At 44.9% G+C, this 18,150-nt stretch overlaps 1 protein-coding gene across 1 annotated transcript in view; it reads right to left on the reverse strand.

Moving 5' to 3' along the window:
• Nucleotides 1-4,397: 4,397 nt before the first annotated feature.
• The window catches only part of MRPS15 (mitochondrial ribosomal protein S15), a 177,206-nt gene continuing 163,453 nt past the window's right edge, over nt 4,398-18,150 (reverse strand). The window contains exon 8 of the mRNA XM_078681206.1: nt 4,398-4,621. Within this exon, the coding sequence (XP_078537332.1) occupies nt 4,529-4,621 (93 nt within the window). The 3' untranslated portion in view covers nt 4,398-4,528. The remainder of the gene's footprint in view (nt 4,622-18,150) is intronic.

Raw genomic sequence — 18,150 nt, forward strand, 5'->3', positions numbered from 1 at the left:
CCCCCCTCTCCCAGGGAGGGTTGGGGGTGCGACCGCGCTCTCTGCCAGGGCCGGTTTTCGGCCGTTTTAGTTACAGGGCCGTATGCTGCAAAAAACGGCGCTGTACCAAAAACGGCCCCCTGGGGCCCAAAACCGGCCCCCACCCATGCAGCCGACCGGGGGATTGCCCGGTGCCCGCAACGGCCAGTCCGGGCCTGATGCCAGGAGTGATATGGCAGTGTAATTTGTACTCTCTAGGTTGTAAATTCTGTGCAGGAGCAACCCAGATCGTTCGTGAATATAAACTTCATAGAGCGCAAGAAGGTACACCTGTAGAAAGGATTATTTTTTATGCACCGAAGTTGATGCTAGTTACACGGTAGTATTCATTTGTATTTTGTCACATATTATTATGTATGAAAACGTTAATAACCGGCTTATGTTTGAATTTAAAGTAATTACTTTATAATTCTGCAGCTCTCTATTAACAGTTACATTCCAGTAAAACAAGCAAAAGAATACCATAGCAACATAGTTTTCGTTGTTTGGGTAACGATCAGAACATATCCTTAGCATCATCACAAGGTTTTTATCTCATGTTCTCTAAGAAAATTGTACTTTTCTTCTTTTGAGAAATATATCAACTTTGTGCAAAAGTACGCATATATGGAGCATAAATAGGATGTTGAAGATGCCACAGAAAGGTGAACAAGGACTTCAATTAGTATAGTCAAATCAATACAAAATGCTAATTTAAGTTGGTCTTGCTCTGTTGGACATCAAAGTACATCATCTTTCTATGTGAATACAAGATCCTCAGTGGTTTTTGGATACAGCATGTTTATGTTTTACACTGCGGTCTTAACAGGAAGATGCTTGTAAGAGTAGTTCTCGCTACAATTTATCAGTATTAAAATGGTGTTGGGGCTGTATGCCTATGTTTGAGAAAATTCCTCTTTTTGTAGGATCACCCACATTTGGGAGGATTCTGTGCTCTGGAACCCACTGCTCTGATCCCTAGAACATTTCAACATTGGCTATACTCCAAATTGCTATTTTAAGCTACCTGTGAGTCTATAGTATGTGGTACAAAGTGTGCTTAGGGTCTGTAAGTAAAATGTCTCTGGTGAACTGCAGTACATGGGCTACCACTAGATGACAGTGAAAAACATGACTGCAGGCCTATCACTGCCTCTGCAGCTTTAAAACTGCAATTTGGCCATTGTCAAAATAACCTTTTTGACAGGCCCAATCCCTCCTTTTAAACATTATTAAGTCACCCCTAAGTAGTCCTTAATTGCCCCGTCTGCAGGGTGCATGGTATTTAAAAGTAGGGCATGTAAAAATGTATTATTAAACATAGCCTTATAGTGACAACGCCCCAAACACTTTTTTTACTGTAGCCTAATACATTTAATTTAATATCTGTCTAAACAACTCTGCCAAAATTAATTCTTGGACTTTTAAAAATCTTTATTACAAACACAATTCATTGGTAAAGTCAGATTTGTACTGAATACTTTACAAAAGGTCCCTTTAAAAGTCACCTTTTACAGGTCTTTAAGCCTCTAGAAGTCCATTTCCATGAGCGTTCACCCAGTAACTGAACAGACCCTTTGATGAGGTGTGAACTTACTCCCAGAGCTGAGATAAAGGCCTTGGGAAGGTGTCATGTTCCTGTGTCAGGATGACTATCTGGTAATTGCCTTTAACTTAATTAGGCTCAAAGGGGCCTACCCTGTCACAGGCAGATGTATTTAACATTTGGACCTTCCCTGCTTTAGTCAGCCTGGCACCAATCATGGTGGTAGAGGATCTTCCCCCCAGAACCAATTTTGATTATTCACAGAGCAGGGATAGCTCATTTACATGCCCACGCCTCTAGGTTATGCACAGGAGCGGACCTTCCCTGCTTTAGTCAGCCTGGCACCAATCACAGTGGTAGAGGATCTTCCCCCAGAACCAATTTTTATTATTCACAGAGCAGGGATAGCTCATTTACATGCCCACACCTCTAGGTTATGCACAGGAGCTCTGCATATCGAAGAAAGATTCTTCCATGTTGGATTTATGCTGAGAAGGACACTGTTGGATTGTTTGCAGCAGGGCACATATACTGCTGCAAAAGTGGGTTTAGTGACCCCAGGGAACTTCTGCATATTAGTTAGGGAGGAGTCACATGTCACCCCCACCCACTGACTGTTGGCAGGCATTAACGTGGTGACCTTTGGGCACCCCCTTCAGAACACTACTGAACCTATGGAAGTCAGAAGGATGACTGCGCATGCTGTGGAGGCCTGTGAGTAGACTTGAGAGGTGGACCTGTCCCACTTGTACCCTTGACAAAGAAGTAGACTCCAAGGATCAGTTGGCTGACCTCCTGTTAAGCTGTAAGAAGCCCCCTTTTCCTGAGGGGCCCAGCTGATGAGCTCCAATTGGACCAGCTGGTGGTTTCTGCAGAAGTGAGTCCTGACCCCTCCAAGTGCTGGTCCTGATGACCTGAGATCCTTTGCTGTGTCAAACTATAATCTTCCTAACATCCTGAAAACCCTGGGACTTTATTTTTTGGTTCCAATGAACTCTGGATGCCAGAAAAACCTGCCAAATCAGTATGACTTAGGTGCTTGACTGCTTGCCCAAAGATTTAGGATGAGGGTCAACAGGAGCTACCGGAGACAGCGACAACAGCACAGAAGCCCCAGCTGAGGCAGTTCCAGGGCAGGTCGGCTGGCGAAGAAGCCCATAGCACAAAGAAAAGGAATTGGTGGGCCACCAGGCACAAGAAGCCTCTATGTCGGCATTAGGCCATGGACACCAGATGGTGACAGAGCACCAGTACCCACACAGGGTAAGACTCGAGTGCAGCAGTGCACATGCAGCAGTTAGGCAATGCACTGTGGGAGGCACCAAGCTGTGTCTGGGGTGATAGTGTACTGGCATACAATAGTAATTTCAGTCATGCTGAATAGGAATGTGTATACAAATGTATGTATGAGTGTTTTGTGTCTGAGTGTATATGTGTGGGTGAGTGCATGCATCTTGGTTTGTTTGTAAGTTTATCTGGGTGAGTGGATATATTTGCATGTGCATGTATAACCGTTTGTGTTGTTTTGTTTCTGTGTGTATTAAATGACAATCCGCAAAATAAAATGGAGTACGCAAGATTTGGAAATACTTAGGCCTAAAAATGGATTGAAGTGATGATGCACTGTCAAACAGCTTCTTGGGTAGTGCTGTACTGTACATGAGGGGCAGAGCATGGAAAATTGGGCTGCTGGTGTGGTTGGGTCCCTGGGCTGCACAAATGTGGCAGCAACAGATGAGTCAGCAGCAAGTGCACCCTGTGTGAACTATTGCTCAAAGACAAACATTCCGATCTCCCTTGATGGAGGTTTGGATGAGCATCAGTTGTGATCACATAACGAAGATCTAGTTCCTCTGTGTCCAGGGATAGGCTGAGCAAGGCCATCAGTACTTTGTGCACAACACAAGGGGATATCAATCAGCCATGAATGGTAAAAAAAACATTTAGCAAAAGATACAGGGCTTCCAATATGTACCTTCCACATAGGTTACGTGCATGTGCAGCCATAGACCAACAGAGGATTTGAGGGACAAAGGAAGAAACCAGATGAACTGACACAGTGTGCTGAAAGAAAGAAAAAGGTTGCCGTCTGGATTCTAAATGGAAGCAGTGGAAGGATACAAGTCATCCAATCAAAAGGATGATAAAGAAGCTATGGTGTAAGAGAGGGGAAAACAAAAGAGGAAGACAGTAATTGAATAAGATGAAAGAAAACTGATGGTCAAGAAAGCAGAACAATTGTAAGAAATTGGCTCACCCAGAGCCCACTGTAATTAGCAGTATTGTCTACAATAGGTTTTTGATAACAGACAGCAAAAAGATCACGGTAGGCGAGACCTAAAAAGAAAAGCATCCTTAGCACCAAAAACAAAAGGTTACAAAAGCATCTCTAGCTAGAGTGGCACCATAAAAGCTAGATTTCCATGTGCGAAGAGCCTACAACTACTGAAACCTAGTTTACAAATTGGCACAGACTCTTAGGAATTTTCTTTTTTTCAGTGGAGCCTCTTTTCTTGAGCTGACAAACATATTCGCTCTTTCACAACATGTGTTGGTGTACAAGTGTAACTAGTAAAACGTATAAATAAGGTCCATAATGTATGCCATTTCTGTACTGAGTAACTCCCGGTGCAGAAGGCCGTCTTCAAACAAGTGCTATCATGTTGATGAACACACCTAATTAAATGTTCACCCCTTGAAAAATGGAAACAATTTTTGAAGTGTTCAAGATCAGGAGCCACCCGAAGTACTACACCTTCTTAATCGATATTAAAGCATATTGTTGATACATAATAACAAACAAATTACAGGAAATAACACAGCAATCTTCTGGTTTTTTTTAGAAAATATATTTATTATTCTTGGTCTGAAGGGGCATGTAGGTGTACTACTCAAGAAAACTACATAAAAGCCACTAACGCTAGTATCTTAAATAAGATGGTGAACATTTTACATCACAATACTTTAAACTGGCGTCCCTACACTTGGTGTATCTGCTACAACTGGACTCTGCTTTAGCCTCTCAGCCTCTAAACGTTTCTTCTTCTCCTGATAAACCTACAAGACAAAAGGTAAAAATGTTCTTAGAGCGATGTTAAAAGAGTCTCTAGAGATACTTTACATGTGTTTGGGTACATTAGAAAACAAGCATTTTCAATGCAATAGGTCTCGCAGTTGTGAGAGTTTGAGCTATTGGCATTGTAAATGGCAATGCCTTTTATTTACGTGTTGGTTTTTAAAACATAAATAAAAGGCATTGTCATTTACAATGCCAATAGCCTAATCTCTCGCAAATGCAAGACCTATTGCATTGCAAATGCTTGTTTATTATTGCTGCGCCTGAGACCTGCCAGGACCCGCCCCACTTGAAGACTTGATTTACTCTAGGTAAAGGTAAAACTTGTAAGTAGCTGGAAACGCGTTTACTACTGTATTCCATTTGCGTGGTTACCTCTGAGTAGAAGTGTGATAAATTACAAAGTTCTTTGTCACTAACTTGTGGTATTTTTAGCTTAAATTACCAAAATATGCAAAGAGGAAAGTTAAGCATTTGTATGAAATGAGCAAAGGTGCAAGAAAACCAGGACTTTTGCAAGCATATTGTATGGTAGTGTAATTGGTCATGAGCCACTCATGAGGAAAAGCTAAGCAAGGGATGTACACAAGAGTATGAAATACAGGTATATTGCTGGCGCTGTTAAGTGTTCTCATTAGAAAGATCTAAGGATGGTACTGCAAAAGTTCAATCTACTCACAAGTTTCTGATGCAACAGTCTCACAGTACTTACAATAAAAAGCTAAGCAAGTCATGCACTTGCAAACAAAACACCTGTGGGTTACCAGCACCCTCTAAGAAGCATAAGAGCAAGCAATATATGAGTGTGTAGGCCAGTGCTTCATTTGTGAAAGAGAGTGCCAGGGCCTGAAACTCTGCTCAGAAGCCCGCGGGCGGTGCAATGAAACATGGGCGCGAGGAATACCAAGGCTAGTAGTTTTAAAGCCACCTCATCCCTCTTTAATCCACTACCAGATACTCCCTCCCCTTTATCTCACTCCTTGGGGTTCCTGCATTTTCGTTTTGTGACTATTTTGCCGTCTTCCGCCGTCTTTCTGATCTGTGTAATAGGTACATAAATGATGTGGAAAAATAAGTATGGGTTCCCCAAGAATACGTGCCCCCATCAGTTCAAATTAGGCCCTGGTGGAGGCAGATGAACTGCAAACTACAGGTAGAACAACAGTCAGAAACGTCATAAGACTGCACTAAGGTGATAAAGAAACTTGCATGCACCCCTCCTGCGGCAGATTGGTTGACATTTTAGGTGTCGTATGGCATTCCACCTGCGCCAAAGCAATGAGGGTATGTTGGGTGACTCTCCAGGAGTGGTGGGGTGGTTCCAGTGCTTTAAATGGACTGAGTTTCTTACACTTTTTTATTTTGAGAGGGAGTGTACCTGCACTTCTCAAGAGTGACATAATACGTTTAATTGGAGAGTACTGGCACTTCTCAGAAGCAAGCAGATACTTTGGTACATGGTCCCAGCACTTCTGTTTTTTTTATTTCAAGCACTGGGTGGTTCAAAGGGCCAGGTTACATGTTCAAGCAGTCTGCCAAATGGCACAAAATTCAGTTTTTCGTGTTTTCAGTGACACTATGACAACAGGATATTGTAACCCATATAACAGCTAACAGAAACATGGTGCCCTAAATATCATACACAAATACCCCCGACACTGGTTAGTAATAGAAAACATGCACCCAATGTGACAAGATTTTTTAAAAGGATATTTATGGCAGGATATTTGGATGAGGCAATATTTTTGCTAATGATATTCTGACACCTAACTCTTAGAGAGCGTATCCAGGCCTCTGGACAATAAACCCACGCTCTCCAGTTTGCAGGCCACTTTGCGTGGAGTTTGCAATCTGGAAATTTGAAAAGTGTACGTTTTGCTGGAGGTGCAGCGCGCCAGGTATGTTGGCGGGCTTTATCTCAAGCTTTGTGCAGTGAACTCTTGCAGTCCTGCCCACCTCAGCCTCAAGATCTCCCTTGACACAGACCCTCGTGACTGCGCGCGCCTATTGTGCTCTGGTGCAGGAGGCGCCTCAAAGCCGAGCACAGCGAGGGAGCAAGAGGAGGCCGCACCGTGGGTGTTTGTTTATAAAGCTTAACATGTATTCTCCATCAGCTTATCCGCGGCGGCTATATTTAGAAATACGGTGAAGAGACTGCAGCTGAAAAGGCTGCATTCAGGCATGTTCACCCTTTTATCATGTAAAACACTCGGGATAAGAACGAGTGTGAAAGGGAAGAACAAAGGCAGGGGAATGACAAACGGAAGAGTGTGTAGAGGAGAAGAAAGGAAGAAAAAAGAAAAGGGGAGAATGGGCAAGGAAAGAAGGGTGGAAAGGGCCATGGATTTCAATCGTGGAAGAAGAGAAGAAACAGAAACACAAAGGTATGGAGAAATATTGGACGGAAGGCATTTGTTTGTGAATAGAAACCAAATTAAATTAAGGGAGGGAAGGCGGGATGATAAATGCAAGCAGGAGAGTGAGGGAGGGAGGCGGCCCAGGCACCACAATAAAAGTGGCCCTATTACTAAATCACATACCTAAATTTTTTTTCCCTTTTTTGCAAATTGGAGCAGTTTTTAACCTGTAAAGACACGATGTGTAAAGGGATGGAAGATTGCATGGAATTGAACTTGCTGCAGGCAATGTTTGTTTTAATATGAGGGGCATAAACAGTAAAAAACGGTCTTGCAGATCATAAAACAGGGCCACAAACAGCCCAAAATCCTGCCCACACACAGACCTTTTCAGACCAGGACACAGTCTCGGTTGTCACAAGAGTCAGTGATAAGGCAAACTAGAGGGCCCGAGCGCCTTAAAGGCGGTCTGTGCAGCTATTCATGGCACAAGAGAGAGCAGGGATAACAAGCATTTACAATGCAACGGTCTCGCCTTTGCCAAAGTTAGAGCTATTGGCATTGTAAATGACAAAATTTGTATGGAACAGGGGGCGGGCAGAAAAGCAAGCACAACGAGGGAACAGGGGGCAGAAAAGCAAGCACAACGAGGGAACGGGGGGCAGAAAAGCAAGCACAACGAGAGAACGGGGGGGCAGAAAAGCAAGCACAACGAGCAACGAGGGAACAGGGGGCAGAAAAGCAAGCACAACGAGGGAACAGATGCTAGAAAAGCAAGCACAACAAGGGAACAGTGTTGGAGTCAGCAGAACGTGCTCCCTCGCCTTGTCCACGCCGCTTGTCGCCGGTAACCTTTCAGAGCGCGATGTTTTTCGTATTCTTGCAAGGAAGAGATGCGATTGTCACCTGGCGAGCCGAGAGTTTACTTTGCTGTTGGTAGTGTCTGTTAAAGTCTGTGCTCTTCGGAAGATAGCTCTTGCGTTGCTTTTCACAGGTGAATGTTCTCCCCAGGCTGCATATTTTCAATTCGAACCCCACCAATTTACTTAAACACGAAGCAAGTGCTGCCTTGGAAGGAATGTGTAGCACAAACCGGTTTAAGTAACAAAAGACACCCTGGCCCCAAATGACCGCTTGTCTGCTATGCCAAATCCCAGTTTTCTTAGAGGAAGGGATCATTTACCTCTGGGAACTGCTTTTGCGCTGATTTCACCCGCCTACTATTCCCGAGAACTGCGGCGTCAAGGTGCTACTGCATAGCTAGAAGTTTAGTTAACAGCATCACTTGTGTTCAGTAACCGAGTCGGTCTATGCAGAAAGCCTGTCGGTAAGTGCCGAAATGAAAGCGCACTTCCGCCGTGCATCTTTATGTATGTGTGCTAGAATGTACAAACCTGGGTCGTGAATCTCTTGTTTTTGTTATTTCAAGTCCCTGCGCCGCGTGCATTTTGTGTGCGCGCAGGACCGAGCTGTGCAGGACGGTGTATTTCCCAAGCGCACCTGGGTGAGAGGCAACCCCCCGGCGCCGGGCCGTGGCACTTTAAAGCGGACACATCGGTACCCAGAGGTACCCCCGCCCGTGGAGCACAGATGCACCGGAGAACCGCACGCTGGTGAGGGCTCACTGACATCCCGGACCCTCCCCCCTCATTAAAGGCGTTTATGGGAGATTGTATGTATATCCAGCTGTCAGGCTGAGGGAAAGCTGTGACATAGTTACCTCGGACCAGACAGTCCTCTGAGCCGGAGATTGCCGGCAGATTACACCGAGAGCAATAAGGCGCATCCCCGCTAATGCCTCTGTTACCGGCCTCGTCACCTGGAGGCTCCCGACCAGGAGACTGGCAGTGCCCACATGCGGAGAGCTGGGCAGGTACGGCCGGGTGGCTCCAGGGGTGCGAGATCACCCCCTTCCCCAATTCCAAAGTGTGGAACATCCCTTCCTTTCCCCACCACAACCGGTCACGGGTGTGGGGTTTAGGCAGTATACAAGGGGCTTGTCTGAGATGGGGTTTTGAATGACTGGGACGGTGGACAGCGTCCCCGTAGAAGGCTTTAAGCACCTGCCTAGCGCTTCGAGGACTTGGCGCCTTACCACTGTGTCCATGATTTGGGAAATGACCGGATAGTGACATGGGGTAGAATTGCTGAGGTCAGGTTGCGCAGTCAGCAAGAGGCTTCATATCTACGGGACGGGCCTGGAATTGATGCGGCGTGGTTAAGAAATATGGATTCGTTTTAGGAACTCAGCTAAGGTTTAACTTCTCTGACGTGTTGTTTGCCCGTTCTACATCTGTGTGTAAAATCCCCAGTGAGGCGGTTCAACGGTGCGGGCATTAGGTTTATTGCTGCGCAGAAGCGGGTTAAAAACTCTGGTGGTGTGCAAAAAAAACGGAACAAGGTATAAGCTTTTTAAAGCAGTTTAGGAACTCCGTGGTTCATTAGAAATGCAAGTATACAGCCTGGGCATTCTAGAGCCGGTTTCTCTCCATGGGACGGGTGAACAGCTCTGTGGTAATGTCTACGTATTTTACTGTTAGGTGTGGGTCTCTGTGGCGTTTGAGTGCCATTTCATGCACCCCTAGCGCCCACACACTGGCTCGGCTGCTGCAGGCGCTGTGCTGACACTGCTGTGTGCCGTGGCACGGTCAGTGCCTGTGATCTGACACCGCCAGGCGCCGTAATTGAAAATATATTTCTGCAGGCTGTTCTCACAGATATCAGGGGTCCGGGCTTTTGATCCCCTTCTGCTGCCGGTGTTCTCCAGGAGCTAATAAAACTCGCCTTAGAGCTCCTCAGCGCCTTTATTAGCCAACAGATTAGCGGTTCAGGGGGTTTGCAACAGCTTTCCCAGCTTGTAAGGCGACTGTCGGGAAAGCCTCATCATTCTTCCCACGAAGCCAGTTTAGCATCAACGCCCTCTTCCTCCTTCCGGAAACCGCTGCAAAATAAACAAGCATTTACAAGTCGGGCCGGTACCTAACGTGTAGGAAAATTAAAAAACTTACCTCCGGGAGTCGGCTCGGAGTAGGGAGCGGGTCGGGTCTGCGTCCTCACAGGGAGAACCGTCTGGCTGGTGTGACGAAGGATGCCGAAGAAAAAAAACAAAAAAAACTCGCCCACCGCCGCATGACGTGGGCAAAAAGAGAAAAATTCTACGGAACGCCCACGAATCGCCTCGGACAATGACGGACATATCTCTGTTCCAATGGCTAGCCTCCATTTATGGAGCTAGCCAATGGAACAGAGAGGCGGGACAAAGGCCCCATACTGTAAACAAAAGTTTTTGCCTGCGTGAACGCTGCTGCGCAGCGGATCGCCAGGCGAAACCTAAAACCGGAATGGAAAGAAGGAAAGGGGACAGTACCCGAAAATGGAAGAACACAAAATATGTAGTCAAAGTCTGAGCAGGAAGGCAGAACGGAGAGAAGATCAGTTGGAAAGAGGGCAGAGGGTTGAAGAAGGTTTGCTCTTTATTCGCACTTTATTTTCTCCGCATCCCTGTCCGGATCCGGGAGCGAGGACCGTCCCAACAGAGGAGCAGGGAGTTTGTTTCATAACTTACCACAACAACATGCTGCCCCGGGGCTTGACTCTCTGCTTGGCGGCAGCAGTAGCATTGCCTGGGAGCCGTGCCAAGAACGGAATGCCACCAGAGCTGGCAGCGGCACCCTCTGAGCCCGGGAGAAGGCTGTGAGCAGCCGGGGCTGTCACCCGAAGGAAGTGAGCTCTGACCTAAGAGCTCGTCTGCTGCAGAGGGCAGGCGAAGAGAGCACGGGGCACTGAGACGCCATTACCACTAGCGATAGTAGCCCAGCTGACAGTCCCTGTCCCGCCTTCCAGTCCAACACCCAGCTGAGAGGCCAGGCAAACCTCCCATTCCATCTCTAACTCCCAGCTGAGAGGCCCTGCACCACCTTACAGCTGAGAGGCCTTGCGCACCCTCCAATTCCAGCTCTAACATCCAGCTGAGAGGCCCAGCAACACCTCCCATTCCAGCTCTAACTTCAAACTGAGAGGTCCTGCAGTGCACCCCCTCTCTAACTCCCAGCTGAGAGGCCTGCAGCCCCTACCGTTCCAACTCAAACTGCAACCTCTACACTGCCTCCCATTCCAGCTCCAACTCCCGTATGAAATGCCCTGCAACAACCCCCCCCATTCCAGATCTAACCTCCAGCTGAGAGGCCCTGCTCTGCCTCCCATTCCAGCTCTAATTGCCAGCTGAGAGGCTGTGCACCCTCTTTCGTTCCAGCTCTAAATTTCTTACAGACCCTGCACCACCTCCCATTCCAGCTCTAACTTATGGCTGAGCGGCCCTGCATCACTTCTCATTCAGAGCTCTGACCCCAGAAGAGAGGCCTTGCGGCGTTTCCCTTCCAGTTCCAACTCCAGTGTAGATGCCCCGTGTCCAGGGTCAAGCACTAGGGCATTGGTCCAGCAGCCACCCTCGGCAATATCTTAAAATAACAGGTCTCATTGCTTCCCAGGTCAACAGGTTTTAAACATACCCTCCCCCAGTGGAGTAATGCAAAATGGTGGGGCCCCACTGGAAAATGAGATGAGGGCCCCGGGCCCCAGAGTGCCTCACATCTCACAGATATAAATTGTCTTGAGCTGAATTGGGGCCCCCCAAAGAAGTGCCCCACCCTCCCAAAGGATTGGGGGTGCTGAGCCGCAGGGGCTGCGGGAGTCTTCCTTACACGCCTGCCCTTCCCACGAGGTGCGAGTCTTACGGTGAGGCTGGCTGTCAAGGAAACAACCATCTCAAGCACCCCCCATCCTCACCTGACCATTCCAGCATGGGGCATAAATTGAGTTGAAAGAAGGGTTTGTAGTTATATAGCGCTTACCCACCACTTGCGAGGTATCAAGGAACTAGCCTGGCAGGTAACCCAGGCAACAACCCCCGGTCGCCATGAGCCTGTTCGTCTCTGGTAAGTACAGAAACAACTTTGGGGGGATGCGGGCTGATTCTTCAAGCAAAAGGCAGAGTGGAGATGAAGGGGCTCTAAGCAGGGGGGGGTGTGTGAACATCAAAGCCTCATTAACAAGCAAAAGGTCTTTGAAAGACCTGTGAAGTACTCGGGTGCGGCTGTGTGTGTGCCCGGAAGCTGTCTCATCCAGGCCTTCCACACACGACAGGGGGCTGGGGGGGGGGGGAAGGTCAGAAGCCCTTGAGTCGAATGGGTGTTGCGCGCCTGCCACGGGACATCCATGATAGAATACTGTTCTCTTTCTATTTCGATTCATAGTTTATGCTACTAGCCCCAGTCAGTCCATCGTCTATCTTTATGGCGACTGCTGGTTTCGCCGCTACCGGAAGTCTGTGATAGAAGGCTGTGCCTAACTATGGGGCATTTGTTATTTAATACTGTCCTCTTTCTATTCCGATACACACTCCATGCTACCCAGTTAGTCCATTGTCTACCTTTATGGTGACTGGCTTTTGGCTCTGATCTGGGTGGAGAAGCACTCCTAATTTTAATCCTTTTAATTATTTCAATAATTTACTCAAAGCGTGCTACAGAGGTAGCACGTTTATCCTCACCCGTGCCTGCCTTACTCACACCTATCTCGAGTGGTAATCCCTCTCGACCTCTGTGCACTATAGCTGGTGTGACTCTCTTTAGAGCATCACTCCTATTTCAAACTTCTTATTAACACAATGTTTATCTGTTTGCTTCCGTGGTACATTTCACCAACTCACATAAACATAAGCATTGACCAAATCATACTACTACAAGTTTTGCTTGCTTGGTTTCTTACCAGTCTTTTAAGCAAGTTTATTCATACATTAAACTTTTCGAAATAATAATACAATCATTTACAATGTTTCAACAATGATTCCCAAATGATGCCCGATGCATTTCGAGCCCTGGTCGGCTCTTCCTCAGGGGCCTGGAACTAAACATATACATGGTTTTAATAAATGGACCAAAAATATAAAGCATTTAATGTGTACTCACTTCCTATGAATGCAAGAAATACACTAGTACCATGTTGTTCACGGTTCTATAAAAAATGTCTTACCGACTTTTCAAAGGCATCCAAGATTTTATGGGATACTGAAGATTGAAATCTAGATTTTGGTCTGAACCCTAAAAACTCAGCTTGTTCTTTCTCTTGTGGTTTAAGCACTATGTTATTGAAAAAATGCTTGAGTTTGAGAACTCTCATGAATTTAAAAAGAGCTACTTCACATTCCAAGATGTTGGTATCATATGTCGGGACAAAGCCCAACCCTTTATTGAGAACTCTTTGTTCATCTGATGACAATTCAGTTTTTGAAATGCTGATCACTAAGTTTCTTTGTGGCTCCTTGTGCGTGCGCCTTCTACTGCTTCTCCTGTTTTTTTGGGGGGTTTTGTTTGAGGTTTTGATTTCCGTGGCGGTTGACCTGGGTCCCCGACCAGGGACACAAAATGCTGAGTTGCTCCGGAACTTGTTGCTTTTTCACCGGAATCTTCCGACGCTTGTTCTCCTGAAATCTGTGTCTGTGCTGATGGTCTGTTTGCGCTCAGATCACTATCTGAAACTAAACTTTTTTTAGATGTTGTTGGTGCTTTCTTTGTTGGATATACTCTTCTTTGGGCGTACACCTCCGCCCAAGTATAAACTTCGTTTAGCTTGTAATCAAGCGTTTCTCTTTTGAATTTCCTTAATTTACCTTCTTGTAAATCTTTGGAGTACTTATCCAATTTTGTGTTGATGTCATTTAAAGCTTTATCCCAGTCGTCTTTATCCATACGACTTTCTAGGTTTTGTTTAATTTCTTCAATCTCCTTGGTTAGTTCATGAATTACTCTGGCTAATTCCTCAATTAACAATAAAATAAGGTCCAAAGAGCATTTATTCAAAATGGAGTACCACTTCTCCATAAACTCCTTGTTCATGTGAAATCTGTACAACATTGGTTTGATTGACATTCCCAATCCTCGTGGAGTCCTCTTCACCAGTGGTACTGTACCAGGGCTGATGCATGGAGTTTTTGGTTTACTTCTCTTTTTTCTAAAAATTCAAGTTGTTTAAGTTGCTGTATAATTGTGTTTCCTTGCACATCGGAAGTTTTGATTTCATGAATTAATGAATAGATGTCGGATGCTTGTTCAGTTGTGTATGCTAAAATATTAGCTCTATTGTCTGTAATACTTGAAATTTGTTCAAAAGCCATTTTTTAGGTGCTATGACTCCAATAGACAATATAATACAAGATTCTGATCTGGGTGGAGAAGCACTCCTAATTTTAACCCTTGTAATATCCTATCCCACGGTGACTAAATATCCTCGGTCCTGCGATTCATGCCGAACAGAACCCCCGTATCGGTACTACTGCATTTTTAATCAGGTACATATCTATACGGTTTATTGTCCCGTTTGGACATCATATGTAACTGTGTGAATGAGTAACGGTCCTGTACTACTATATAGTTTCATTTACACTTAACTGCATCTATTTTTCAGGCACCTGTGTATCTTCGTTTATTAGACAGATGGCCTTTTGCAATTAAGCCTTACTCGAGCCATCATTCGACATCCGAAAGTGCAATATGTGATTCTAGCCATAATCAGGTATGTAGGTTACATTAAGTTTGAACTACTTTTGCCGTGTTTAATCGAATTATGTAACTGAATTAGGCATGTGGTTTATATCCAGTCTAACCACACTGCCGTGTTGAATCTAATTGTGCCATGCATGCATATATATATATATCAGGTGCTACTTTATGTAGTGTTCACTGTCGGCGCTGCCATCTTTTTTGAAATGACATGCTCCTACTAACTTCAATACTATGCCGATATGTGGACACTAAATAGTTCCCATTGTAATACATCATCGTCTATACTACCATGTATTATCACTATCTGATAGTAATGGGCAATTGAGAATTTTCCTTATTGCCAAATATGCAGGATCATGTCGTAGACACCAATAATACTCATGCAATGTTGTTTCACCATTAGGTGTCTTTTATATATAACGGACTTGGATAAGTAATAGAATCTTGGGTACAGCGCTACGTCTGACTGCCGACACTGCCCTCCTATCATCCTTATTTTTATATCAGGTACGCTTAATGTATGGCCGTAATCGTGGTTTATAGTTATGTATAGCTTGTAGAACTTAACAGGACCATACACAAGCTATATATTTGTTTCTTATCATTAGGTATCGTATTGTGTGCTGTACATATACTAGATACAGCCACATTTGAGACAGGCAGCCCAGCCCTTGCAGTTTTTAAAGACTCACATCGTGTCTACATACTGAATCTCAGGTATTTGTGTATGACATCTATTTCTACCTTTCATGATATAGGGCCCTGTCGTACTGGCACCTACCATCGTGCTCATTATTCTAAAATGGCATAGTTATATATGCCCACATTATTATTTTTACTGGGTGCTTGATATTGATATTATTTATTATAGTATTTACTATACTCTCAGAGTGCCGAGTGCCTTTGTTATCGGCTTGTTTCATAAAGATGCATGGCATAGTGTGTAGTCAACACCTTTGGCTGCGCGCAATCCCATCCATTTCAATCTTGGTTTTTGTATGTTCTTATCCAATGAAGGGACCTTAATGTAAAACTTGGATATATATTTTAAATTGAATAGTAACATATGTGAAGGAAAAATGTTATCACAGACAGCTACACGTATCTCGAAATGTGACTGTCATACAAAGTAAGCAAGTTCATGAAAGCAATTATTACACACCTTTTTATATGTATTTGGAGGCACATCTAGGATGAAATTGAAAAGCAATGAAATGTAGATATTTTTCCCTTACCCTTGTCCTCACTCTTCCTTTTTTCCCCACTCTACCCGAACCATTACTGTATCCCACTGAGAAAAATGAAATATTTATAAGATATGTTTAGATTTAAATGGGAATTATGTAAATCCAATATGGACATTATTTCAGACTGATGTATTATTGGAGGTTACACTGCTTTGTAAATAACACTATATATTGTCAATGTGGTCATAAATATCGAATTGAAACCCATCTATGTTTGTATATATTCTATGTGGTCAAATATATGTATATATTTGTGTATGTAAAATGTCACACAAGTCTAGGTTCTTCTTATATATATATAAAAAAAGTATAGATTTATTTGATCCCACATTAATTAATTTGTCACATTTTTTCAATTTTCAATTTTTTTCCTATATTTCTTTATTTCTAGTGCAATAGACGGTAACCTGATGAAGGCCGACAAGCCGAAACGCGCGTAGTTTTATCTACCGCATTGCCTCCGTCACACACAAGTCTACTGTTAATTTGCTGTTTTTAAAGAATGTTTATAAGAAAATATCAAGTTATGAGATCAATCAGTATATTTATATAGAGTAAGAGGTCAATATATAGAATCATGACCCTTAACAAATTTACAAAATATGAAATAATAAAAGGAAAAAAATTCTTTATCAATTTTGTATGACAACTTTACAATGAAGTGGGATATAAGTATTTGTATAGCTAACTTCACAACCTAGAACTGTATGTGTGTGCTGTCAAATGTCGGACTGGCTTTACTACAGACCTTTATCTAAACTAGTTAATCTCCCTATGTGTAGTAAGTCAATCGTATATATAGGGGTCCCCATTTTGCAAAAGTACCAAATGGCTGTGATATCAGCTTACAGGCTGGTAAATCAATTAGCAGAAGCAGACGATCCCTCGCACCGCTCCTCCAAAGAGGAAACACATGGGAGAAGAGTTTGGCACGCGCGCTTTGTCCGCCAGGAAGGCTCGTCTGCTGGACTGCCAGCTTCACACCAGCATACATTTTTAAAGGAATCCCAAAACAGTTCTGTTGGGGCGCTTATATCGGCAGTGATGCAGGTTTTATGAGCAATTACATGCATTTTTGTAAATTACTCCTTGAACTAAGTAATGCTACTGCCCACCAAAGTGCCTTAAGTTTTGTCTCATTCACTTAGAATGTAATTTAACTAGTTGAGGTTAGGTTACAGGGAAACAACCTAAAGACCCCAGCGACTGAAGGGCTGACGGCCGCATGCATTATGCATTGACCAAAAAGGATGTAAATATATCCTCTGTCGGAGACTGATACACACAGACCCACCTGGACAGACACACACAATTGCACCCCCTCTACACAACGTGCTCGGGCAAGTACAGGTTCATACAGCCACAGAACAGAACTCTCTACACAAAACACGGACAACTCCTCCTCTTCCACACAACACACACAGACACGCACGAGCATTACACAGACACGCACGAGCATTACACAGACACACAGAGCCACTCAGCACATGCACTCTATAGAAAACAAGCACCAACCCTCCACAACCACACCACACCACATCACACACATTGATTGACAAGCGCAGGCTCAAAACACACAGCCACTCAGTATATACACTCTCGACAAAAACCCGCACGAGCCCTATTCACCCACATTGGTTAGCTGGCACCATATATACACCCGCACTCAGACATGTCCCTACACACAACACACACTGAAAAATGGGCTGCACATATTAACACACAGAGACGTAAAAAATAATAAGACACACGCACATATATAACGACACCCGCTGACGCGGTGTCTGGGGCTCAGCCCGGCAGCGAGGGGAAGGAGGCGGCGGAGGAGGAGGAGGAGAACATCCCGGGCTGCCTGGCGTGTGTGAAATCCGCCATCCGTGCACTCCTGCAGCCTCAGCGCCCATCTGACACACCGGCGCGCCCACACACGCACGCATCCATGGGATTAGGAGAAAAACACACACAGATACAGGGGGAGGTGAGGATCCCAGGGGCCCACCCCAAGCCTCAGTGACCTCGTATTTAAACAAAGACATTTAGTTGTACACGCATGTGACCTCAAAAAGCCAGGGAAGTTGCTTTTCCTGAAAGGTGCACATACATCAGAGTCCGGCTGTCTGAGTGAGCGGGTGCCGCGCGCCCTCCTACTCTGCAGGGCACAGCTCAATCTGCACGGATTCAGAGCAAGGAGCACACCGTGACAAGAGGCAGACAGCAGCCATGCCGAGCGGCTGAAATATTTACGCTGTCACCGGGCCGGATATGTACACGTACCTAATTGCACAGAATGCCTTAATGTGCTAATAAGACGTCAAGACCCAGAACTGGTTTTCACGTTCCTCGATCA

Source organism: Lissotriton helveticus, chromosome 3_1 (genome assembly GCF_964261635.1).
Source record: "Lissotriton helveticus chromosome 3_1, aLisHel1.1, whole genome shotgun sequence".
Taxonomy (NCBI): Eukaryota; Metazoa; Chordata; class Amphibia; order Caudata; family Salamandridae; genus Lissotriton; species Lissotriton helveticus.